Raw genomic sequence first — 25,846 nt, 5'->3', positions numbered from 1 at the left:
AAAAGTACTGGACCAGATGGCTTCACAGGTGAATTTTACCAAGCATTCAAAGAAGAATTGACACCCATCATTCTCAAACTATTCCAAAAAATTCAGGAGGAGGGAAAACTCCCAAGATCATTTTATTATGCCACCATTACCCTGATTCCTGAAACAAATAAAGACATTACAAAAAAAAGAAAACTATAGGTCAATATCCCTGGTGAACATGATGCAAAAATCCTCAAGAAAATATTAGCAACCTGAATACAGAAGCACATTTAAAAAGTCATACACCATGATTAAGTAGTATTTATTCCTGTGATGAAAGCCTAGTTCAATACCCGCAAATCAATTAACGTGATACACCACATAAACAAAATGAAAGGTAAAAATCATATGATCATATTAATAGAAGCAGAAAAAGCATTTCACAAAATCCAACATTCATTCATCAGAAAAGCTCTCAGCAAAGTGGGAATAGAGGGAACATACATCAACATAATGAAGGCCATACATGACAAACCCACAGCTAACATTATACACAATGGAAAAAAGCGAAAAGTGTTCTTCTTTGATCAGGAAGAAGACAAGAATGCCCATCTTCACTTTTATTCAACATAGTTTTGGAAATCCGAGTCACAGCTATCAGACAAGAAAAATAAAAGGCATCCACATTGGAAAGGAAGAGGTAAAACTCATTATTTGCAGATGATGTGATACTATGTATAAAGAACCCAAAAGATTCCACCAAAAACTTATTAGAACAGACAAATAAATTCAGGAATGTTGCAGGATACTAACTTAATATTCAGAAATTGGTTGTATTTTTATACACCAATAATGAACTGTCAGAAAGAGAAATTAAGAAAACAATCCCATTTACAATTGCATAAAAAAAAAGTAGGAATAAATTTAACCAAGGAGGTAAAAGCTCTGTACTTGCAAAACGATGTGAGAGTGAAGGAAAAAACTGAAGATACAAATAAATGAAAGCATATACCAAGCTCATGGCTAGGAAGAATTAACATCATTGGGTAGTATTCACACTACCCAAAGCAATCTACAGACTCCGTGCAATCTCTATCAAAATACCAAAGGCATTTTTAACCGAACTGGAACTAATAGTTTTAAAATTTATATTGAACCACAAAAGACTCCAAATATTCTTGAGAAAGAATAACAAAATTGGAGGTATCATGTTGCCTGATATCAAAATATATTACAAGACTATAATAATCAAAACTGCATGATACTGCCATAAAAACAGACACATAGATCAACGGAACAGAATAGAGAGAGCCCAGAAATAAAGCCACACCTATGTGGTCATTTAATCTATGACAAAGGAGGAAAGAACATACAGTAAGGTAAAGACAGTCTATTTAATAAATGGTGTTGGGAAGATTGGACAGGTCCATGCAAAATAATGAATCGGGACCACCTTCTTACACCATATACAAGAATAAACTCAAAATGGATTAAAGACTTAAATGTAAAACCAGAAACCATAAAACTCCTAGAGGAAAACATAGGTGGTAATCTCCGATATTGCTCTTAGTGTTTTGTTTTTTTTTTTCCTGATATATCTCCTTGGGCATGGGAAACAAAAGCATTGTTAGTATAAGAAATGTACAATGGATCTCTATATTGCCAGTAGATAAAGTAGAAACTTCACCAACTTCTTACCCTGTGTTTGTGTACCTCAAGATCTGATGGAAGACTACCTTTCCAATTTTATCTGATTACTTATTTTTTTCAAACCCTAAACTTTAGCCAACTCTTCCTCCTCTCTGACTTATTTAAATAGCACTGATCCTTCCAGACCCAAGACCTCAGGACCCAGGCTTCTCCTGCTACCCTCAGTCAACTTGATGCTTCCTCTGCTCTGTTTTCGCTTCTTCCTCTGAACTGAGAATGGTTAGTGACTCTCCATTCTCAATCAGGCTTGCACTGCTTTGGGGCATTTTTGGTGTAGCATAGAGCTGATATTAATAGTTATCTTTTTTAGTATTTAATGTTTCCTGTGGTTTTGGTCCTTTTACCAATTATGTTGTCAGCTCTTTTACAACAGGAATGCTATCTTGTACTTCTTTGTCAAGAGATTTGACAATATTTGATTTATTGACTTATTGATACAATATCTAAAATAAATTTATCAATATATGTTTTGAATAGTTGATATTACTTTGTGTCTTATAAGAATAATCTTAATAATGAATTCTAGTCCAAAAATACATCAAAAATATTTAAGCGTGCACAGTAAAGATTTCAATTTATTTATAGATTTTTTTGCAGTACTTAGATTAGGTCTATTCTTCCCTCCCGTTTCATCCTTTGTTGTTACAAACATAATTATTGAGTATCTTATGGATTAAGCATTATGCCAGAAACCAAGAATTCAAAGAATTGAGAGGTTGCTGGAGTAATTTGAGATGCCTGCATTTCAGTGACAGGTTTAGTAAAAAAGCTCAACAGGTATCATTTAATTTGTCTCTTTATGCATCCATAGAGCTGGTCAGAGTGCTGATGACTGCAGAGTGGATAGATGTTAAGTAACCAGTTGGAGATACTGCTCAGTGGCAGGTCCTACCTACAGACCTTAATTCCATGCCTTCCGAGCAAGTGTTCTTTACACAGTGCTCTCCAGGCCACCGTGATAAACACTGGAAAGGAACATTGACATGGTGGGGAAAAGCAAAACTGCCTGATTAATTGATGCTACACCATGGGACAGCTTTTGGGAAACTGGATACTCTATTTTTAACAGCCTGTACATTACCCATCACAAGAAATTAGGAAATTAAATGACTACATTTCCTTTTTTTTTTTTTTAGATAAGACTTTAATCTTGTGTTTTTAATTGTTTTAGCAAATGGAAACATTGTTATTCAGTGTTCTTGAAGGTTTTTGAAAATCCATAGCATTTCAATGTGTAGTAAAAATGTTCTAATTAAGATGAAGTAGCTGACAACTAAAGCATATTGCGTTAAAATGAATTTTGTATATAAATGATTAATGACTATTAGAACTCAGATATCTTTCTTCACAGATTTTACAAATTGAAAAAATATATATATTTAAGCCAAAGACTTTTGAAACGTGTGGGAGTAATTTTCGTTTATGCTTGTATGTATTATTGAGCTCCTGTTATATTGAAACACTATCTACACACTTTGGAAGTGAAACAGTGAAGGAAAAGGTAACACTCCTCTTTTTCACTTCTCATATCTAGTTCACCAGCGAACCCTGCTAGTGCTCTCCACTCACATAGTCAGACCACTGCTCATCAGCTCCAGCATGTCACCCTAGTCCAAACCACCACCATTTCTTTCCTCTTCTCCTTACTGTTCCTCCTTCGTCCAAAACTATTCCTTACAAAGTCTTTTTTTCCATATGCTAGTGAGAATAAAGTTACTGATTAAAAAAAAAAACACAAAAAAACAATCTCATGAAGTACACGCACATATGTAATAGAAATACAAGAGATAATACAATGAAAAATTTAAAGCTTATTTATAGATATATGAATATAAAAAGCATGTCCCAGTTGGGGATGTTATGGCATATATTATTAAAACTATTAAAAGTCATGTCTTAGCAATGGTTTTAACATACGAATACAACATGTTTAGTGTTGAAAGCAAAAAAATAAAACCATACAACTATGTATATTACAAAGTAAAAAGAATAAAAGTAATTATACTCAAGATACATACATAATTTTGTATTTTCCCTACTTAAAATTCTTCAGTCTCTACCCATTGTTCTTACCATAAAATCCAAAATTATTTGCATGACTTACAAAGGCCCACTGATTTCCTCAGCCTCTTTTCTGGCTATTTTCTCATGGAACAAATTGCTCCAGCCTCCTTGGTCTTGATTTAGTTCCTCAACCTGCCGATTTTCTTCTTGCGTCAGCTACTTTGTTTTCCATTTTATGTTCATCATTTAGCCTAGTACCTTGGAAATAATTATGCTCAACATATATGGGCTAAATGATCATTGGAATGCAAATAGTGGCTATCTCTTTTTGGGGTGGTGGTGGGGGATAGTCTCTTACTTTATGTTTTTTGTACTTAAAACATTTCTATAATGAACATATATTATCTAGTTATCAAACGGAAAAAAGAAATAGTGCCATTCCAGAATTGGAGAGCCTGGTAGGTGAAACACAGCTAGTCCGGTGTAACTAGAAATTAGGTTTTCAGAAGTAGATCAGGAACCTGTACAAGTAAATCAGTTAAGTGAGGAAACGTATTCAAGTACCATGGGTAGAATGTTGGGTTAAAGAAAGCTGGTCCACCCAGAGTTGTGCTTTCCACACAGTAGCCATTACTCTATGGCTATTTAATTTACGCTTACATTAATCAAATGTGAGTAAATTTAAAATTTAGTGTCTCAGTTGCACTAGCTACATTTCAAGTGCTCGATAGCCATATGTGGCCAGTCACTACTATATTCGACAGTACAGGTATAGGACATGTCCATCATCATAAAAATACCATATCCCAGGAAGTACAGAATTGAGAATCCTGGAGAATACCTATCAACGAACAGGAATTCAAGATAGGCAGCCAAAGAAGAAGGACTTTGGTGATGAGGCTGAGGCATATGCATGTAGATGGGAGCTGAGGTATTGAGCAAAGTGACACAGCTGAAAGAATGGAATTGACTCATTTGTCCAAGGCCTCCTGAACCCCTGCAAGGCATGGTTTAAGTCCGAATAAAAACCCAACTAGTATCTGTGTTACATTGTGTACTGTATCCCTGATTTGTGATAAATGGTTGTTGGTGGGTGGGTGGGGGGCTCCTGAAAAGATTTAATGGGGCGAGAGTGAGATAACCTAGTCCATGAAGGAAAATTTCTAGATTGGATGTAGTGGTGGTTGGAATACTGAATGCCTGTCCTCTGTTTCTCATTTCACTGCCTTTCCACACCATTTACGATATAAAAGTGGGCTTCTAGGAAATAGTGACCATACTCCTACAGTGCCTGAGTGTGTGTCAGCCTCCCTTTTGACATATTAGGAGAGCAGGGTGAAAGGCGAGTAACTATTCAAACGGAGCAAAAAAAGAATAAAATCTCTAATCTTGAATTTCCCTGGGTTGAATTATTTTATATTTTTTAACCAAATATGACTCAAATTACAGATATACTGTGCATTGCAAACAATGGAAATGTGCTTATGGATACAATCCCCAATACATAGGAAGGTGTTAATATGCTTGTAGGACAGAGCTGTTTTGGTTAGACTATCATAATAACAGCTTACTTATGCTTTTGGTAAGATGGTAAGTTAACGATGTAGATGTTAATTTGAATTTAGCAGACATTTTAAATACAGGTTTCTCTTACAGAGACAAAAGTTGCAATTTAAAGCTCTTTGGCCGTCTAAAAACAGCTTAATTCTGTAGTAGCATGGTAATAAGTACTAATCCAGCTTATACAGTGATTGTAGTATGTCATGTTTGTGAAAGATTGCCCAACTGCTTTCTCTGGGTTTTATGTTAATTTAAAAATATTAAACGTAAAACCTTATAACATCTTCATGCTGAGATAAACTGTTCAATTTAACTTGTACTCCAGCAGCAGCTGTCAGGAATTATCTTGTTCCTAGTGGTTTTTGCTATCACCTTGTGGCCTTTCCTGCCAGACACACAGTGTGGGGTGATAAGGCTTACCTTGTTAGGATTTATTGCTTAAATCACACCTGAGGCAAGATGAACACTGGGAGCCTAGGGATTAGCTACTGATTGAATGATGTCATTCATTGTATTATTGGAAACTTTTTTTTTCCCCTGATGGAAGGTGGAAATCATACCTGCCTATAAATCATACCTGCATCCCTTTTGTGGGCGTATTCATTACTTATTTTTGGGTGTCATTGAACTAACTATTTGAGGAGTTGCTTATTGTCCAATTTAACTACCATTTTACAAGTGAAGAAACAGAGAAATGTTTTACTAGTGATAGAAATAATTTCCACAGTTCATAAGTATGAGGATTATTAATATTTAAAGATTAGTAATAAAAATACAATGAATTTCCTACTAATGATTGAACAAACTGAAGGAAGTGTTGGTGTGGGCAGTCCCAAATGGTTAATATAGTGAAAATTAGTGCAATTTCACTTCTGAATATATTGCATTCTTTCATTTGGGAGGTTTTATTTGGAAATCTAAACTTTAGATTTGGAGTCTTGATTATAGATCAGCCAGTAGGTAGGATATGGAGAGGTTTGTGGTAGGAGTAGAGTGCAGGGCTCGCCTTGGTTAAACATTTGCTACAGGTGGTCCATCCTGAGGATAATTCTCACGTAGGAAATTAACATTTGGATTATGAGTAGAAGTACATATATAATGATGGCTTGATGGTTTATGGAATGCAGCATAGTTTTCCCTTTTACTTAATGCCATTTTATGTGTATTCCCCTCGAATTATAGTTTATAATGTATAACTTAACAAAGTTCTACAAGACTAGATCAATGAATTACAATATACCATTTAATTCATCAATTCTTAATATTTTGCACATTTTTATTGTGTAAATATAAACATATGAATATTTATTGTTATTAGTAGCCTTTTGGCTGAATTATTTAAGAATTAGTTGCAGACATCATGATTCTTCACATGTAAATAATTCAACATGTGTCTCCTAAGAATGAAGATATTCTCCTATATAAACCCCATAAAATTATTACACTTAAGAAATTTAAGATTGATAAAAATTTACAATCTATATTCAGCCCATATTTAGAGTTTCCCTATTATTCCTATAATGTAGTTTATAGCTATTTTTTCCCCAACAAGTATCTAGTGTGACATTTTGTTTTGGGGGTCTCTTCATTTTCCTTTAATCTAATTTTTTTTTTCTTTTATGACATTGGCCTTGGAGTCAGCCCAGTTGTTTTGCAGGATATTTGTTTGTTTCTTCATGACCAAATTCAGATCAGGCATTTTTGCTGGGAATACTACATAGGTGATTTGTATCTTGCTCAGTGTATCACATTGAGAAGTACATGATAGTACTTTGTCCCATTTTTGATCATATGAAGTTTGATCACTTGGATAAGTTAATGTCTACCAGATTTCTCCATTATAAAGGTACCATTTTTTCTTTGCAATTAATAAGTAACATGGGGGCTCCATTTTATGACTTTTTCTGCCTTGTATGTGAAAAACAATGAGCTTGCTCAGGCCTTAATGATGAGGAATGAGTCATTGCTTGCAATAGTGTATATGTTGGGGGTGGGAATAGAAGGACAGGAGGGAGAATTACCCAGTAAGTAGACCCACGTGTTGCCATCCATTTTCTTTTGAGGAAAATATCAATTGACAGATTAATATTTTCTTGTTCTTTTTTCTAAGGATAAGATTTGCAGATAAGCAAGTATCTTCATATTTCAGAACTTGCAATCTAAGTTCTAGAAAGTCTTATATCTGGTAGTGGTGGTGGGAATATTTTTGCTTAAAATAGGTCATTTTCTGATCATAATTTTTCTATCTGCTTCAGTTGGGTACAAATAAAAAAGTAAATAAATGCATCTCCTTGGGAATAATTTTTTACTTTAGACTAATAAACTATAACATTAATGCAGCAATGTGAGTTTAAAAGAGATCACTGCTTTTGGTCTCATGTGCCTTTTTTCCGAGATCAGACGAGATCGGGCGCATTCAGGCTGGTATGGCCGTAGACTTATGTGCCTTTTTTAGCCCATGAAGAAGACACTCGAATTCCTATTTGTGATCTATGCAATTATTGTGTAATCATTCTTTTTATGTGAAAGGCTAGTACCGCAGATCCTATAAACACCTGAAGTTAGCCATTTAGCTTGTCAGCAAGTGAGAATTTATAGTAATCGTAATCATGGTAATATCAAGGATGATATTTTGTATTTATTAAGTACAGAAAAATACATTTGCAATGTAAGTCGTCCAAAACCAATTCACGTCCCTGGCATAATGGAAAGCAGTTCGGGCTTAGATGACCAAGAAGAGGAGTCCTTGCTTGTGTGATTCTAGAAAAAATGCTTAACCTTCTTGAACCTCATTTTTTTTAGAATGGGAATTAAAGCTGTAAGGGTCAAGTGATGCTACATTATGTTATAAAGGGGGCATTCCATCAAAATTGTGCCATCTAAATGTACTCAGCTGCTTAGAGACTGTAGTTTTTCCCTCTTTTGTGTCCGTAGGTGGTAGGCACCTCATTAGTGAAACATTTCCAGGTTGTTCCACTTATTACTCCTTTCTGTTTGTTCCTTTAATATTTTGTATATATCATTATTACAGGCATCATGCATCCTGGTGGGTTTTCTTGTTCTTCTTTTTTGTTATTCCTGTTAGACCCTGGCACATCGGCATTTAGTAGATGTTTGTGGAATGAGCGAATTAACAGTCACATTTATAAACATGGAGAGGGGAAGCATTCAGTTTCTTCCCCCGCATCCCAAAGAAACGAAATCAGGCTTTCTTCGTTTTTTGTTTTTTGTTTTATATATTTAGGTTTTATATAAGGTTTTGCAGATTGTACATCTGGTGCCATTAGCAGTCCAGTAGCGTAGAAGAAAACATTAAAAAAACACAAAACAGTAATATTTCAGAATAGTTAAAAAGTGGGGAGGGATGGTGAGAAAATATGCCAAGAGAAAAAGACCACACTAAGTTAAGACTATTGCGTAAATCAAAAGGGTTTATGTCATAACATGAACATGTGCCATTCCTGCTTGTATATTGAATTTCAGTAGTTGATTGCATAAAGAAGTAAAGTGTAATGAAACTGGCAAGCAAAGTATTCCCCAGTCAGCCTTATCTTTGTTCCATTTGTCCTTCAGGTAGAGCTTTTCTTGCCTTTTTCAATAAAATCCATCCAGCTGTTTTTTTTTTTTTTTTTTTTTTTTTTTTTGTGCATCTAAGTAAGTGAACTGAGCAGACGAATGAGATTCGGGGCTTTCATAGTTTATAGCAGCTGCTTTTTAAGAGATCAAAACTTAGAAGGCTGCTACATGGTATTAAGTCTTAACTATTGATGTGTCCCTATAGGGGATATGTTTTTCTGGAGGAAGAGGACGGGAGAGAAGGGCAAAGGGTGACCCCCTCAAGCTTCCTCAGGACAGTAAACCCTAATTTCCTTATTTCCTAGGATCCTCTTTGCAAGCTCTGTGCTTAACCTGACTGAACTGGTTGCCCTTCGGTCTGACCTTGGGAAATTGAAAAAGATTCTGTACTTCCACGAGAACCAATTGGTATATCCTGTCAAGAAATGTAAGGAGAGGGATTTCCAATATGGATACAACCAAATTCTCTCATGGTAGGTATCGATTGTATCATTATATTTAGTCCTTTGCTACCTTTTTCTTTATAAATGGTTGTTAGCTTTTAAATGTGGAGACCTGTACACTTATTTAAAAACACCTTAAAGTAGGTACAAATGTTTAAACATACCTTCCTTGGAAGTAATTACTTGTGCCTCTGCAGTATATATAGGTATATATCACAGCTAATCCTTTCATAAAATACATATATGTAACAATCTAATTATATGTTGCACTAATCATCAAACTTTTCTATAACATTCAAAATAGAATCAAAGTGTTGACAGAGACTTTTTTCACCCTTTGATTGTATGATCTATTGTTTAGAAGGGGCATTTAGTCAGCTCTTACTTGGTAACCACTTTCAGTATATCCAGCTAAAACCAAAATAGAAATTTTCAGAGGCCTAAACAAAAAATAAGGCATAATGGAGCAAGGGGTTTTTGTCCTTTTTTATTGTTTGTAAGAGAAAACTATGGAAAAATGAATCTTTAGGTAGTTTTTTTTTTTTTTCCCTCATTGAGTCTTCTGAAATTGCACAGCTTTAAAATACCATGACATTTCAAAGGTGATGGTTCTTCTCTATTGTTACTTCAACAAAGTATATCTTCTGAAGCTTAGTTAATGAAAGGAGTTAATAACAACTCTGAAACGGCTTTGCTATTGGATCCTATTCACCTAACTGTAACCATCAAATGGAATCAGTTTGGCTGTGTTTGGGTACTTTTTACTCACCTTTTAAAATAGTCATCAGCTCTTGGAATCCATGATGCGTTTAAATAGACTCTCAACTCTTGCAAATATATCCCATAGTTTAGTTGACATAGAAAAGCAGCTATATGGTAATACTTCTGTGTTTTGAGCATTTTGTAAATGTTTTCCTGCAATAATTTTTACAAGCTGCTTCAATTGTGAAGTAGCAGTGCTATCAAAATAGAGTGGAACTGCTTCACGTCAAATGTCTCATAAAAAAACAACCGTTTTAAAATTTCATAATAAAATTAAAATACTTTATTTTATATTGAAACAGAGAAGGGAAATATGTTTTAAAAACAAAAATAAAATCATTTTGTGCTTTATCAATATGGAAAACATTTGTAATATTCTTTTGATTTCTTGAATTAGCGTCATTCTTTTCCTCAGATAGTGTGTGTTTATTACCCTTGAGAAATAACTGGGGGAAAAAAAATTAAGCCAATTTTTCCCTTTATGGGTGGCTTTAAAGTTAATGGAAGTTACACTCACTCATATCAGGGAGGAAATGCATGAAAAAGAATATTTCTGTAAACTATCTTGCATCTTTAATTTAGCATAGACTGCGTTTTTAAGAATGTAAGTAGTTGGGTTGCACACCCTGTGAGGACAGATACGTTAAAAAAAAATTAGCTTACTGCCCCTCATCTCTCTCTTTCATAAAAGACTGTTTTTGCTCATAGGGAATGAGACTATAAAAACTAGTACATGATTTTTCAGCATTGCTCTTCTCAAGAGGGTAAACTGATAGACAAGCTTGGAGAGAAAGAAGTAGAATTGATCATTGGTTGGCTTGTTAATGAGAAAAAAAAAAAAAAGCTTCATAGTTGTCCAGAGGAAAAATAAGAGTGTCAAAAAGTGGTTCTGTTCAGATTCTCTGAAAAGTATGACTCCTGCTTCCTCAAATGTTTCTTTAGTTTTCTTGCTGACTTCTGCTTTTGTTGGCACTGTCAAATTTCTTTCTTGACTGTGTGGCAGTTAAGGACCTTAGAGATGAGTGACATAAGCACTCACCTTAAATAGAGGTTTCACTAACCCTCTGACTTATGAACACATGTCGTAACTATATATTATGACCTGTAGGTCGCTATTACAATATGTGACATATGGTGAAAACAGACTAGCTGTAAAACATCCCTCAACTTTTGGTATATTATTATATTGGCTTCCTTATTGCTTGGTGTTGTGTCAGCACTTCTGTGACATTCTTTTGTATTATCCATGTTGTAATCACCCTTATCCCCAAATTTACACTAGGTCACAACTAAAAAAATACTTGTATGGAAAAGCAATTTTGTGGGGGAGGCATAGGAGTGGCAGGTCAACATTTCTTTTGTTGATTTTTCGTTCCACTATGCATTAATAATAAGAACTTCGGCGGTCCCAGTAAATATGAATTAAACTAAACTGAGGATTTGGTATGGTATGCATTCTTAGTCTATAAGCTCTGCTTATTCATTTGTGTTTTGCAGTATTATGGACTTACATATCTTTTCAGTTTTCTTAATCTATCATTTTTAAGGTGAAATAAAACTTTTTTCTATTGGATCTTGTATACATTTGTATGCATTTTATTGAAATCCAGTGATACTGAGACACTGAATCATTGCTTAAAGCAAAGAGGGCCATTCTAAAAAAATCAAAGCAATGATTTATTAAATTAGTTTTTTGACTCATAAAGGGAACATACTACATATTCAGATGTTATCCAGCTCACCCATGATTATCTTTGTGTTCATTAGTTTCCAAAAAAATGTTATAGGCAATTCTGAAACTGCTGATGTACTTATGATACATTTGTGTTTTTTATTATTTTGATTTAAAAAGATACTATAAAGAGGAACAAAGTATTTTCATCAAAAGCAATAGCCAATATTATATGTATTTTAATTCTGAAAGTCAATGGTGTTGTGGTTCTTTATAATACATTCCTTTATGTAATCAGTAGGATCTAGTAATATGGATTTCTGGATCCATTTCCACCAATTTCTTCTACTTCTCTGAATACTCCAAATATACCATAATAGTGAAATAAGTTATTTGTAGAAATGCCATATAATCCCTCCTGTATTGCCCCAGAATTTTCTAAAAACTTAACAGTTTTTTCAAGCAAGGGTTAAAACAAGAAATAGACTTTAATCACATATTTTGAAGGCATGCTCTAGTATGAAATTGCTTTATCTGAATTAGTCTCCTTGAAGGTAGTGAGAAGTATGGCATACATTCTGTTCTCAGTGGTATAGTATCAAACAATATACATCACTGACATAGATATACAACATGGGTGGTTAGGCCACAAAGAAAAAGTTCTCACTGTACTTATTGTTGTTGACAATATAGAAAGTTCCTGGCATTGTGGAGAAGTAGACTTTGAATTGAAGCCTCAGAATCCTATGAAACCATGTAATTCCTCCTCTGCCTTTCCTCCCTGATGCCAACAATCTAACTTCCCATGGTATGATACTAATGAGACTAACTTATCCACTAAAGGCATTTTTATGATTACTTATGGAAGTGGAGAGTTCTTTGCAAAGCCCAGGTCGAGTACAAACTCTGATTAATATGAAGGTCGTAGGCTTATAAAAAATAACTGAATGATGTGGGCTCATCATTTGCATTCATCCTTTCTTCTGACAGCCTGGTAGCTGATGTGGTGGTATTCAACTCGGTTTTTAATATGGAGTCATTTCTCACTAATATTGGAAAATTTATGAAGCTGATTCCTGATCACAGACCCAAGGACCTGGAAAGCATCATCAGACCCAAGTGCCAAGTTATTTACTTTCCCTTAAGGTTTCCTGATGTGAGCAGGTCAGTGTGTTTGACTCTGTTTTCAATATTGTGTCAAATTATGTCCCAAATGTATAGAGATTGGTGTTCATCTTACCAATTTTAACTTCTCAGCATAAACGTCGTTAATTAGAGAATCAACTTCTATTTCCCCATGCTGGGATTTGCAAAGATTTTAAATAATCATTTGTCCAACCTATCACTGAATGGTTAGTTCTGATACTGAGATCTTCCTTTATTTTCCCTTATTTATTTGTTTGCCAAAGCAAGCTATTTTGGCTTTTAACACTTACTGTTCTGTCTCTTTATTTGTTGTTTTATTAAAGAAGTTATTGTCAAACATATTCTCAGTCTTTGCATTCAGCTTCTACCTATTGGTTTATATGTATTAGAGTAACAGTTTTAAGTAAATCAGTGTTACATTTCACTGCTTGGGTTAACTTTCATTTCCCATGCTATTTTCTATCTTTTTCTTTCTTCCATTTTTTAAAAAATATTTCTATTATCTTAATAAAGAGTTATGTCCTCTATATTGGGTCACAAATGCACTTAATTGCTATTTCTCTTTCTCGGTTACTAAGGGCATTTTTTATTACTCTTGTTGTTGGGCCCACCCTGAATTAGCAACGAATGATGTGGCTCAAAGGGAACATTCTAGAATTCCTTTTCACTTTTGATTAAACCTAGCAAAATTGTTTTTACTACCACCAGGAATATTTCTCCCTTGTGAATAGTAAGTTTACTTCAGTGGAATTCATACTAGCTGGGGATGCTGCTGTTTTGTAACTGACTATGTCCTTAAAAAGAGTTCAGGGACAGCTGTTTCTTCCCCATCTTTGAAATGAAGGCAGGAAACAATTTAATGTTCGAACGTATTATGCTGGAGGTCAGCATTTGTCTCTGTGTTCTGGACTTACTGAGTTCATCCCCATTTTGCTGTGGGGACAGTTGTCCTAATCCACACCCCTACTACTGAGTAATTTGAGTATCTTACTAGTTAATATTTCCTTAAAGAAAAATTTGCCTAATACCCAATCGAGTTAGTGAGTCATAAAATTTAAGTGAGATTCCCTTCCCAATCCTTACTGTACGGAGTTCAGAAAACAGGCCTAGAGAAGCAGAGACTGGCTTTCACTCACACTGCTGGTTATTGTTACAGACTGGATTAAAGTTTAGACCCTATGAATTTTGATTCAACTTTGTTTTTACTGTCCCAGCTTCCTGTCATTATATGTCATTTGTAAAACATTTAATGATATTTGCAGTTTTGAAAACTATCAAGCTAAGGTGAAACTGAGATAACAATCGATTTTCAGGTACATATGTTTATGTATATATAAGATTTATTTGTATAAAGACAATTTTCTTGTGTATGATGAGAGAATTTCAACTTTTGAAAATATAGTTGTTATGCTTTAGATCCATGATTAGATCGAACAAGTTTATACTTTTGATCATATTTTAAAAATTGTTATTTTTATGACATGTTTTTAAGCTTTTCACATAATATATAGTGAAAATATACATCTTTAAGGCAAATAGATGGTTATAGCACATCTTAATTATTGCTGCTATATAATTCCATATAAATAATGTTTTAAGTTCATTTGCATATGATATATTACTCCAACGTCATATGTTTAATATACCTGTGGCAATTGAATAGTTTATTAATTTGGACTGGATTACCATAAATACAACTGGCTAAATGGAAGAAGGTTAAGAAATATTGTGTCCAAGATAACATTCATAACCAAGGTCTTAGCCCAGAGTGTTATTTGAATTATTTTCAAATGGTAATTTGCTTTATCCAACCCAAACTCATATAATGTAAGTAAGTGATTATTTGCATGAACGACAATCATTCTAATGCCTGCAGTCTTAAAAGAGTATTATTTTGTTGAGATGTTGCAAAATACAAAATAGCCAAGGTGATTTTAAAAAAAGCAATTTTTGAATACTTATATCTTTCTCCCTTATACAAATATGATATGGTCATGGTAAAAGTGAATTTAAGTAAAAACAAAGCAGAAGATACAATTAGATTATTACTACCATGTGTTATCATAATACATAATGTAATATAATGGGTATTAATCAGGGAAGGGAAAAGCCATATTTCAGCAAAAATATATTTGGCTTTATAAAGTTGATAGCCGTCTGCCGCATGGGAACTCAGTAATATTGGGCTTGGGACACGTGCTGTTACCTAATGTCCTCCTCACCCCTCTATTGCCGCCTTCTCAAAGACCAGAACAACAGTAGAAAGAAAATTCACTTGAAAGTATTTGATTACAGGTATTAAGCATTTGGGGATGGGAAAGCTCTTAAACACTGTAGTCACACATGCGTGTGTTTGACTCTCTTGATCCCCACTTCTGAGCACTGTGACCTGTGTAAGAGGAATGACCCTGAGCTTAGGTCTTACTTATTTATTTATTTATTTAGATTATATTTATCTTGTCACCTCATTGGCGTGATGTAGTAACTAAATGAATTAATGCGTGCCAAATGCCAAAACAAATATAGTGCCTGGCACATAATAGACCTCCAATAAGTTTGAATTCATCTTACTAAAACCTCCGCCCCCATTGTTTTATAACCTACCACATTTATTGCTACTTCAATAGAAAGGACTGTCTTCCTCTCTGCCCTGTCTTAATCAACACGTGAAAATAGAGACACGCTCTGCCAAAGGAGCAGCCTCCTGTAAATAAAGAGGTTCATTTATTTATTCTCTTTATCACCCTGACTCAGTCTTTTGGCCTCACTAGTACCTGCCATCCACTGATTGAGCCAACTCCTAACTTTCATTTTTCTCTTGCCCTGATTTTCCTCCTTCTTTCTCCAGCTTAATTTCCACATCCCATCGTCATACTTACTCTGTTGCATACACCTTCAAACCTTTTGCTCCTTTTCCTTCATACGGGATTAGGAGAGACTTCCCAGCCATACTTATTTGTCTATTCTAAATCCAGGACTCCTGATTTCAGATGGAAGCTTTAATCTGCCCGGCACACATACCACAGTTCCCCTCTTCTAGATAACTAGTCATGCATTGTTCTTTCTTTATAAACTTCTAATAGCAAGTCTTCTACCTTCATTCTTGGGTCATGACTGAGAAAATAGAAGCACTCAGATGAGAATTTCTAAGTGCTGCCACCACCACCTCTACCCAGTCGTGTGCACAATCCCCACCTTCACACCTGCTACCGTGGGTGGACTGACCTTGCTTCTGTCTAAGGCTCTTCCTTATCTCCACTTCTTGCCAGAGCCCATCCTTCTCGCATACCTAAAGACTATTTATTGTTCTAGCAATTTTTCCTTCTCTGTGCTGCATGGTCAGTTTTCCTCTTCTGGATCTTTCCTATTAGCATAAAAAATGCTATTTATTTTACATCTTTCAAAAAATTCTCAGTTAACAAATTCTTCTCAGTTAACAAATTCTTTTTATTTTATATATGAGTTAGTTTCGGTTGTTTATGAAATTTTATTTGTTAAAAAAATTCTCTCTTGATCCCGCTTCTCCTTTTGGCTACTGTATCACTTCTTTCTTTTTCTTAGGAGCAAAATTCCTTGAAAGAGTTGTTTGTACTTGTTGTTTCCAATTTCATTCCTACTCTTCTCTCTTAAAGCTATTTCACTGAAATTGTTTTTGTCAAGGTCACCTGTGACTTCCATGCCTGTGCTCAGGCATGTGGTCAATGCTCAGTCCTCTTCTTACCATATCAGCAGACACACGATGACATATTCTTCAGTTGGCTTCTAGGATGTATAGGTTGCTGCTTCTCAGGCTTGTTGCTGGTTTCGTATTGTTAACCAGACCTTTAATGTTTGGCTGACCTTTGGCATGCTTAATACTGAAGGCATTAGTAGAGGAAGAGCCCCGGATTGAAATGAAAATAAAGGATAAAAGAATCAGCAGGTCAACAATGAGAGAATTATCCAGTGGAACAAAGGGAAGAGCATTTTAAGGAGACAGTAGTGAATTCAGAAGATTGAGTTTAAATACAGTGATGACTGAAACACACACTTGAATTTTATAATTAAAGGGTAAGTGGTGGTACCCCACCCTGTATTCTGTTAACTCACAGAAAAGTTTCATATGTTCTTTTTAATAGCCATAAAAACTTAGGATTCAAGTCTGAATAAAATTTCTCTCTCTCTCTCTCTCTGTCTCTCTCTCTTGCTCTCTCTGTCTCTCTCTCTCGATCGCTCTCTCTCTCTCTCTCTCTCTCTCACACACACACACACACACACACACACACACACACACACACACATTTTGCTCCTCATTTTATGGATGAAAGCACAGGCTCAGAGAAGTTCAGTGTCTTCTGGTAATCACACAGCTAAGGTAAAGACAGAGCAGGAACTGGAACTCATCTCAAAATCTCCATCCAGTGCTCAGCACACCACTTATTGTAAATGCAATTTCAGAGGTCTTGATTATCTGATTTTTCAGCTGACAGCCGATTAACAGCATCAAATTGGGGGTGCGATAAAGGCAGGCTCACTGACAGCAGTAAAAAGTGACAGGTGACTGACAGCTTGACAACAAGGGAGGAGAGAGATAAACTATTAAAAAATATATGAGAAGTGAAAAAGCATAGCAGCCTGGAGCCATGCTATGCCAGGGCAGGCAACTCTGCACACTGAAGATCCCCTGCAGACATTTCTCCTTGATTGTACAGCTTGTACATCAAAAGGATGACTGTGATTTTATAAAGAGAGAGTAAATGGTAGCCCATAAATTCTGTTTAAGAATGTAGGGAAATGCATAACCCATTTTTCGCAGAAATTATAAATGACAGACGAAGGTAAACGTCATGCCCTACACCAGGGCATGTCCTTGAGCCACATTCACCTAGTGGAAGACAATAAACATCTAAACCCTTTCTCATACACTTGTCCTATCTGTAAGTGACCAGGGAACATTTCAATAGCTATCTTTCTGAGATCCCCCTGACTGGATCCTTTTCCTGGACCAAACTTTTCCTTGCTGTTGGGGTATATATACCGGCTCCTTCGGTACTGAAGGCTTCCAGGCCTGCCAGATGATCGGTGGTCAACAAACAGATTTTGCCATATTAATGTGATGTCTTAGCCTGTTTGGGCTGCTGTGACAGAATACCATAGCCTGGGTGGCTAATACACAACAGAAAGTTATTCTCACAGTTCTGGAGTCTGGAAATCTAAGATCAAGGTTCTGGCAGATTCAGTGTCTGATGAAGGCCTGCTTCCTGGTTCATAGATGGCTGTCTTCTCACTGTGTCCTCACATGATGGGAGGGGCTAGGAGCACTCTGGGGTCTCTTTTATAAGGGCACTAATTCCATTCATGAGGGCTCCACCCTCATGACTTCATCACCTCCCAAAGGCCCCACTTCCTAATACCATCACATTGGGAGTTAGGATTTCAACATATGAATTTTGAAGGAACACAAATATTCAGCCTGTAGCTTATCAGAAGATAAATATGATCTCAAAAATATGAGACTCAAAACTGGATATATTGCAAGGGAAGGCTATCCAATGCTAAAGAATGTAGATTAGATTGAAAATTAAGGAAATTTTACTGTGCATTTCAAGGAGGCATATTTCACACAGAACTCTGTGCTGCTATGGGTGTGGGATGGAGGGGAAAAAAGGAGCAGTCCTGCAGCCTAAATCATGTAACTGTCATAACGGCAAGGCCAGGTAAAACGAGGGAATTTTGTATTTCCAGACCTTTGCGCAAGTCTCCGTCTTATGAAATCAGAGCATCTGAGGAATTTGCAACTTGCTTTCTGACAATATGTCCTCTACAGGATTTGGTCCTGAGTATCCATGATTTTCATATAACTGGATTATCCGTGCTTCCAACAAATTAGACCATATAAGAATATACTGTAGAAATATAGTGAATTATCTTATCCTTGAAAAGCATCACGTCTTCTAAAGCAAATTGCAATTGGGAGGCATGAGCAAGGAGTATCAAAATGGATGTCATCTGCTTCAAATCACATTGAGTTGTATTAAAGGTGACAACAGATAGACACTCAGGTTCTCACGGCCCGATACTTATATGTATTTGTCACTTGCCTTCTCTCTCAGTTCCATTATATTATGAATTACGAGTTTTAATTTTTTCATTATATTTACTCATAATTGATGTAAGATCAAATGTATGTGTTTCCAATAGAGACCTGAGGAATTTACCCCTTTATTTATGTTTTTAAAGAGGGGGTGAATGGATGCTACATCCTTAGGAGTTTAAGTTTGGACTTTGAGCAAATTGAAGCACATGTAATTTAGCCTGAGAAAAATGTCCTTTCTCTGGGCTTCACGTCCACTTAGTCACCATACAGGACATCAAGTATCAATCTTGCTGTGATCATTAGGAAAGAACTTCATGTATTTCTGGGATCATTTCCCTCTCTGTTCCTATTTTCCACAATACTGGATTGTCAGAGGTGCCACAGAGTAAACAAGAGTGGATTCTACCTGTGAGTTTCCTCATTTCATAGGGGATTACACATCCCAGGAATAGGGATTATATTATTAATACAGAGCATCTTTGCTTCCCTCCTTCCTGTATTTTTGACAGCAAAGGAGGGAATAAAAAAACCATGTTGGTCATTTGGAGTAATCTCCTTTATTGAAAACTTCAGAATATCTCTGCACGCTTCTCTCCATCTTTTCCATGTAGCTCACATGTAAAGCCATAACAGAGGCTTATGGATTTTGCCTCACTATTTTAGAAACAAAAATGGGGATTTTTAAAAACAGTGTGAACACTTTAAATGAAGACTCTCAGTCTGCTCAAACAAAGGCTAGGAGCCTAAGGGCTTTTTGAAGAATTCTTATTAAAGAAAACACTATTTTACTTGCAAAGCAGATGTGTTAGAAAACAACAGCAGATTTATAATTTGAGAATTTGTGGATTGATAGGACAGAAGGCAGCCCCCATGGCTCCCCACCGAAAACTTTGTTTTCTCCAGTCATGTTCTGCTTTTGACGGGGGTTGCCAGAAACACCTTAATCTTCTTACCACATGTGGTCATATTTCTCAGATATTTTGAGAACCTGTTAGTGTTAGACATATTAGTAAACTACTGCCTATGTTCTGTGAAATCATAAAGTGGGTAAGTGGGTACTGTCATTTTGAATATTAATCTAGGCCTGAAACAGAAGAAGAAAAGTTTTGTTTTGCTTTTACAAATTCAAACATACCCAAATTTGCTAATAATTATTTTGGTGCTTCAAAATGAATGCAAAAATATGTTTCCTTTGAATGCCATTTAAAAAAAATTACAAAAATCATTGTACTATAAAAGAAAACCTTTTGATAAATCATTCCAATGTTAAACACCACTCATTATGAAGAAATCACCTTTATATTTTTATCTATCTATCTATCTATCTATTTATTTATTTATTTATTTATTTATTTATTTTATTATTTTCAGGTGCACAAGACAAAGTAATACTAGACGTTTATCTTTTATATTCCTCACACCGTATAAACTCCCTCCCCCCTTCACTATCCCTCTGACATGGCACAGAGCTATTACATTTCCACTGTCTCTATTCCTAATGCTGTATTCCACTTCTTGTAAGTACATACATACACACACACACACACGCACACACACAAACTTGTAGTTTGTATAAATTCATTATTTATACAATTCATTATATTATAATTCATTATTATATACAAACTTGTAGTTTGTAGACATTCATTACTGTTCAGCTTCATCTTCAGGTGTACAGTGCAGTGATCAGGCATCTACATCATCCCTGAGGTGGTCTCCCTAATGAGACAAGTGTCCATCAGATATCCTACAAAATCTTTACAACATTATTGATTACATTCCCCAAATTAATTTTCAAAACCCTGTGGCCATCTTGTGGTTACTGACTGCTTTCTAATCCCCTCACCTCCCCTTTTATGCCCTCCACCCCTCCCATCTAGCAACCTTCAGTTTTTCCTCTTTGTCTCCAAAACTTTTTGATTAGTTCATTCACTTATTCTTTTCTTTAGATTCCACATATAAGTGAGATCATATGGTATTTGTCCTTCTCTCTCTGACTTATTTCACTTAACATAATGTTCTCTGGGTCCATTCATGTTGTTGCAAATGGTAAGATTTCTTTCTTCTTTATGGCTGTGTAATACTCCATTGTATAAATGTGCCACAGTTTCTTAATCCAGTCATCTACTGATGGGCATTTCAGTTGTTTCCATGTCTTGGCTATTGTGTCTAGGGCTGCAATAAACATAGGAGTGCATAAAGTTTTTTTAATTAGAGTTTTGGATTTCTCCGGATAGATACCTAGGAGTGGAATTGCTGGATCATAAGGTAGTTCCATTTTCAGATTTTTGAGATACCTCCATACTGCTTTCCATAGTGGCTGCACTAATCTGCAATCCCACCAACAGTGCACAAGCGTTCCCTTTTCTCCACATCCACGCCAACACTTGTTGTTTGTTGATTTATTGGTGATAGCCATTTTGACTGGGGTGCGGTGGTATCTCATTGTGGTTTTTACTTGCATTTCTCTAACGATTAGTGAGTTTGAGCATTTTTTCATATGTCTGTTTGCCATCGATATGTCCTTTTTAGAAAAATGTCTCTTCGTGTCCTCTGCCCATTTTTTAATTGGGTTGTTTGTTTTTTTGGAGTTGAGTTGAGTGAGTTTTTTAATAAATTTGTGATATTAACCCCTTATCAGATATATCATTGGCAAATATCTTTTCCCATTCAGTAGGATCCCTTTTTGTTTTATTGATGTTTTTCTTTGCTGTGAAAAAACTTTTTAGTTTTATGTAATGCCACATGTTTATTTTTTTCTCTTACTTGTCTTGCGTGAGGGGATATATCAGTAAAAATCTTACTCCGGGTAATGTCTGTGAAGTTTCTTCCTATATTTTCTTCTAAGAATTTTATGGTTTCAGGTCTTACATTTAAGTCTTTAAGCCATTTTGAATTTATTTTTGTATATGGTGTAAGGAGGTGGTCCAGCTTCATTTTTTTGCACGAGTTTGTGGGTTTCCCAGAACCATTTATTGAATAGACTGTCTTTACCCCACTGTACATTCTTGCTTCCATTGTCATGGATTAAATGGCCATATAGGCATGGATTTATTTCTGGACTCTCTATTCTGTTCCATTGATCTATGTGTCTGTTTTTATGCCAGTGCCATGCTGTTTTGATTACTGTAGCCTTGTAGTATAATTTGATGTCAGGTATTGTTATACCTCCCACTTTGTTCTTATTTCTCAAGATTGCTGAGGATATCTGGGGTCTTTTATGGTCCCATATAAATTTTAGGATTATATGTTCTATTTCTGTGAAAAACGTCATTGGTAGTTTGATAGGAATTGCGTTGAATATGTATTTTGCCTTAGGCAGTATGGACATTTTAACTGTTTTAATTCTTCCTATCCATGAACGTGGTATGTGTTTCCATCTATTTATATCTTCTTTCATTTCTTTCTTCATTGTCTTATAGTTCTTAAATAAGTATCACTTTTTGTTTTGGAACATTCCAATATTGTGTCTCAGTACTATTAAATATGGAACTTTAAAAAAAGTTAGCAACCATAATAGTGAGATTTTAATACACGAAATCAAGTTATAATTTTCTTTAATTAAAGGTAAGCTTATTAGTTGCACAAACGTTTGCTTGTCTTTCAGTCTTGTCTATTGTTCTAAGCTGACATCTTGGTGCTATTGCTTAGACAGCGTGAAATGAAAATGGTAGAAGTTTTTCTGTTATTTCCCTCATGGCCACATACTACAATTCATGTATAATTATTGGGCAACAAGAGAAGAAATAGCATTTTGGCACCATTTCTCTTTTGTGTGGTATTTTTTTGTGTGTATCCGTGGAAATACCTTCCTTGTTTGAAATTTATTCCCTACTCCAGTGCTTCTTGCTCCTATCAGCTAACTCTGAGTTCATCAATATGGCCTGCAACTCTAAATCCACTCATATGTAGAGAACTCTTATCTGTTTGGGACACCCATCTCATTCAAACCCAATCCAGATCTGCTCTATTAAATATCAACTAATACCTTAAGTAAACCAACTGTTTCCATGGAGAGAGGGAGGGTCTATTCAAAACTACCACATTTCACTTTTATAATACCCAAACTCATTTTATGATACCAAATCCTAAAGTGTTTGTTATAATTATTTTCCACTAATTGAAGAGAGAGCTTCTGTCTCATGTTTTGTGAATGGATTTGAAAATACATAAGCTAGAGACAGTGGGAAAGTGGAATATCCAGGATTTGGTGATGAATTCTGTTGGAAATAGAAGACAAGGGAAAATGAACTCAAAACAATTCATAAGCTTTAAAAGTATTGTATTATTATCTGGAAATAGGAAAATCAGAGAAAAATGGCAACCACATTTTCACTATAGACAAATTTGTTTTATTTTCAGTTTTAGGCAGTTGATTTTTTTTCTTATGAAATAATAGAATCAGAACTTTCCAGAACTGGAAGTTACCTAACAAATCAAAACTTTAGAAATCTTCTAGTCCAATTCTTTCATTTGATAACTGGGCAAACTGCAGCAGAGAGGTTTTTACTGATGTTTTAGAGCATGGTCGCAACAGAATCACAATTTAGAAGCCAGTCGAAAAATTCATGAGATTGTTAGAAATGTGCAACCAGTGTTGTTTATTTTGTTAGTAATTAGGATAGGATGAACCAGCATTGATAAAATAGATGAATTTCTTCAGAGATTGATCATATTCAGAAATTTCCCAGAAGAGTCTCAAATATTTCAGTTGCATCACAACTTGTTGCTGTTTTTCACTGAAAATATCTGGGTCTTCGATCTGTAACTCATTTTGAGGTGAAAATGCATGTGACTCAGCCGACTCTATTTGCTTATAACATTTTGCCCTTCCAGTAAACACTGGGCTACTCATAGAAAACTTATTCTAGGATTGAGAAATAGGAGTTTCCAGCATTTGAAACTCACAATCTGAAAATAATTTTGATCTTCTTTTTCTGGGATTTGGTGCCACAAATCCTGAGTGAACCAATATTATATACAACTATCAAAATTTTTCATGCTTCCTTTTTGCAAGTTTTTTACAAATTTGTAACTTTTATGATTAGAAAATTTTCTTAAGCTTTCCCTCCAGGTCTCTCTCCAGAGGATATTTAAAATTGTCATTGCATGATGTCTTTGGTGATATGCTTCTTCTGCCTCTTCCTAGGGCTATCAGGTGAATTTTCTTTTTTCATCCTTGAGCCCTATTTGGATAACTGGCTGATGCCCCGAGGGGTGAGCTGATGGGTTAGTTTGGAGGACATCACACTGCAGGGTGGGGGTGGCAGGCAAAGGCTCATGTATTATAGGACATGAGGTGCAAAAGGAAGAACATAAACTTGCGAGTCACAGTTGGCTTTTAGTCTTGACTCAGCCAATTTCTTGATGTGCAACTTGCAAATTATGTCCCCCTCTCTGACCCTTTATTTCTCTAACATTAAACCATAGAGTTGAAGTGAGGATTAAGTGAGAGAGAATGTAGATACATTATTTTGCACAGTGTATGGTGTATAGACTCTGCAATTCCCTCTGTAAGATCATACCTGCTTCTCTCTTATATAATCAATTTTAACTGCCACTCAAAGACATCTGAGCTGATCTCTATGTTTCTACCTCAATATCTGATGCTTTTGGTGATTATTAAAAAATAGGGTTTAATTTGCTCTCATGTGGATAGTCCACACACTGCTATGTCAAATGGTATTTTTTTCCATCTTTACTCTCGCGACTAACTTAATTTACTAAAACCACTTTTTATGGTGTAACTCCTTAGTTGCTACTTTCAAAGTGCTTGGGATATCCAACACCTTTTCCCTGCTGCTTATGGATAGTTTTCACCTGCTTTGTTTTATTTACTTTTCGTTCTTATTTTGTCTATCTTTGGTGTTTTACTTGACAGGCTATTGTTCAGGGTTAGTCCTTGTTGAACAAGGCTGCTATAATCAATTAGTGGAACTACATTTTACTTTCTAGACAACAAATCAACTATTCACATCATTATATACAATTGTAGAATACTGAGCTCTGACTGAAAACTTGTGTCTGCTCGTGCTTGAAGGCATTTCTTTTACTCGTATACCTCATGAATGTGCAAGTTGGTTGAGGGTACAGTAATTCTACATGAAGGTATATAAGTAAGCATTAGTATAGTAATGGATTATTATTTCTGAACTGAGCAGGTATGGCCCAGATGCAGGTGGCAAGAAAAAGCTAGTTTCAGATTGTATAGTATACTGCAGACAAATATACAGCATAATAATATACCCCAGACTAACTGTAAATTCAAAAATCTCTTAGATACACAACTATTTCTGGCAGAAACTCTTCTTGTTACTGCAAAAAAAAAAGGGGGTGGGGGATTGCATTAGAATTGTGGCCCTTCAGTAATATAATCCGTGGGTGATGAAGCCTCACCCCAGCCCCTAGTTGATGAAGCATTGTTCCATGAAACATGTCTTTGGGATCTAATTGTTTGTCCTGGATTAATAATGTATGATGATATGCATGCTCTCGAATAATGTGATTATTTCCCCCCTTAAAAAAATCCAGTCAAACAACAGTTGTAACCAAGTTGGTAACATACAGCTTCAAACTGTGGTTTTCAACATTGGCTGCATATTATAATCGCCTGGGGAGCTTTAAAAAAATTCTGCTGTCCAGATTAATTAAATCAGAATCTCTGGTATTGTTTTTTTTTTTTTTTTAAGTTCCCCTGGTTATTCCACTGTGCAGTCAATGTTGAGAACCACTGACCTAAAGCATCTCTACTAAATATGGTCTGTGGAAGGCCCATTATCCGCAGTAGCTTCTCCTGGTTACACCATGACACCTTTTCAGTGTTGCCAAAATGTATGTTCCTGTCTGCAATTGTCCTCAGGCAATCTATAGTGAAAAGTCAATGTCTTCATGAAAATGAATTTGTGTAATTCTCTGGTTGTCCTGATG

At 35.4% G+C, this 25,846-nt stretch overlaps 1 protein-coding gene across 1 annotated transcript in view; it reads left to right on the top strand.

Annotated features, from left to right (window-relative positions):
- The window catches only part of GTDC1 (glycosyltransferase like domain containing 1), a 346,643-nt gene that overhangs the window by 158,650 nt on the left and 162,147 nt on the right, over nt 1-25,846 (top strand). The window contains 2 exon segments of the mRNA XM_081051844.1: nt 9,126-9,293; nt 12,688-12,861. Of these exon segments, the coding sequence (XP_080907970.1) occupies nt 9,126-9,293; nt 12,688-12,861 (342 nt within the window).

The sequence above is a fragment of the Rhinolophus hipposideros genome (genome assembly GCF_964194185.1).
Source record: "Rhinolophus hipposideros genome assembly, chromosome: 6".
Taxonomy (NCBI): Eukaryota; Metazoa; Chordata; class Mammalia; order Chiroptera; family Rhinolophidae; genus Rhinolophus; species Rhinolophus hipposideros.
This window is presented reverse-complemented; position numbering and strand designations above follow the sequence as displayed.